The sequence below is a fragment of the Trachymyrmex septentrionalis genome, unplaced genomic scaffold (assembly GCF_001594115.1).
Source record: "Trachymyrmex septentrionalis isolate Tsep2-gDNA-1 unplaced genomic scaffold, Tsep1.0 scaffold89, whole genome shotgun sequence".
Classification (NCBI taxonomy): Eukaryota; Metazoa; Arthropoda; class Insecta; order Hymenoptera; family Formicidae; genus Trachymyrmex; species Trachymyrmex septentrionalis.
Window position 1 is genome coordinate 575,569 of NW_017306081.1, and position 1,863 is coordinate 577,431.

Genomic DNA, 1,863 nt, shown 5'->3' on the forward strand with positions numbered 1-1,863 from the left:
TGTATTTCTGTTAAGTGGATTACATAATTAAAATTTTTAATTTATAATAAAGAATATATATATATATATATGATGCATTATCATAATTTCTAGTATATGATACTTTATCTTGCACTGGGAAGGGGAGATTAGCAGCATACAATTCTTAGGAAATTTTCTTTATCTGACTCTATAAAAATGTACATTTTTTATAAAATTATTTTTCATCAATAAATAAAAATTAATGTAGTAAAATTTTAGGTTTTGATCGTAAAGTCATGATATCAAAGTCTGTACAAACTGATCGTACTACAATTATTTGTAATTATTTTGTTCGTGTTGAATAATTGCATGGTTGCATTGATTTGAATGAATTTTTAACATAGTATTTCCATTAACTTTGCTTTTTACAATCTATTGTCTCGGCATATTTTACAGAAATTTCTTCTAGTATCTTCAATGTCTGTAGAAAAAAAATTGGAAAATTAGACTTTAATAGCAAGTATATTATTTTTTTTTAACAACATTAAAAGCGAATGGATACATTTTATCGTATCTTATTCTTTTTTTTTTACTTAAATAAAATTAATACAAATTAATATATGTTGGATGCTATTAGCTATAATTATTAATTAAGAAAACAGTACAAATGTGTGCAAAAATGTGCAAATTTTAATACAAAAAAAAACTTGATAGTAAAACGTTTACCAAGTGCAAAATTCATTTCACTTTTTGAGCAACCAGACTCGATAGTTACCTCGTTTTTCTCCTTTTTATACCACACGATATTAGTCTGAGCTCTACTAATAAGCTTTTCGATCACGGTATCATATTTCTCATTTTTGCCTTTCAATTGTAGTAGCTAATAAAAAAAAAAGATTGCAATTGTTATATAATGATTCGATACTTTTAATACCCGAAGTATATACATATACATATATATGTTTCCAGAGACAGATATCGTTCACTTTTCGATTCTTGTTAAATTTCATCACTCGTGCAATTTTCTTACCCATTTTATGTCTTCTTCTTGACGAATGTTTTTCGAGAAAGCATACAATACGATCAAGGTAACATTTGCGCTGAAAGTACAGCAATGAAGTAACGAACGTCAGACAATAATAGTCGGATGATCATACAAAAGATAATTGATACTTATTAAATTTTATAATAATTATTTTTTCGACAATTTAAAAATTGTCAAAAGAGTTTTCTTGCCAATTGTAAATTTTATTAAACTTACTAAATATTATTTTCTTCTGTTGTGTTCGTGTTAAATTCATTCCAATGTTGAGTTATAAACTGTATTGCAACGTGATATCCACATGGATTTAATGCAACAGACTTTAAAGCTATTTCTACATATTCAGACGTTACGTTCTTTTGTGAATATATTGTAGACAGATATCTAGAAGCAATTATTATAATATGCAATAAGAAATTGTAATATATATTTAAATAATTATAATTTAAAATATTATTTAAACAAATATTTACTTAACACTCTTTATATTGTATCTGTCTATTAAGAATTTTAATGTAATTTCATTCTATCATGAAATGCAGAATGTATCTCACCTTTGCAATAGACTCGCGTTTGCATGACAACCCAATGCGAAGGCGAGGCTTTTCTTATCATGTACCGTTGATTCGTTGTATTTTTTCAGGAGTGCCAGCCATTGTTCCTCCGTGGTAACTTTCATGAGTGTGCAGTACGCCCAGCTACGAAATTCTTGTGGTAAACTAGTTTAACAGATAATTTTATTGCTATCATAACAGTATTTAATACAGTGGTTAATTTAAACAGTAAAGGCCATAGTTCATATTTCTACAATGTATTTAATTAATACTAAATGTATATATACTTGTATATATATATATATT

At 26.4% G+C, this 1,863-nt stretch overlaps 1 protein-coding gene across 1 annotated transcript in view; it reads right to left on the reverse strand.

The window, feature by feature from the left end:
• Window positions 1-316: 316 nt before the first annotated feature.
• LOC108755578 (thyrotropin-releasing hormone-degrading ectoenzyme-like) overlaps window positions 317-1,863 on the reverse strand; it is a 10,930-nt gene continuing 9,383 nt past the window's right edge. The window contains exons 11-15 of the mRNA XM_018498669.1: window positions 1,558-1,722; window positions 1,223-1,387; window positions 992-1,061; window positions 737-841; window positions 317-442 (exon numbers count right to left, since the gene is read on the reverse strand). Coding sequence (XP_018354171.1) covers window positions 374-442; window positions 737-841; window positions 992-1,061; window positions 1,223-1,387; window positions 1,558-1,722 — 574 coding nt within the window. The 3' untranslated portion in view covers window positions 317-373. The remainder of the gene's footprint in view (window positions 443-736; window positions 842-991; window positions 1,062-1,222; window positions 1,388-1,557; window positions 1,723-1,863) is intronic.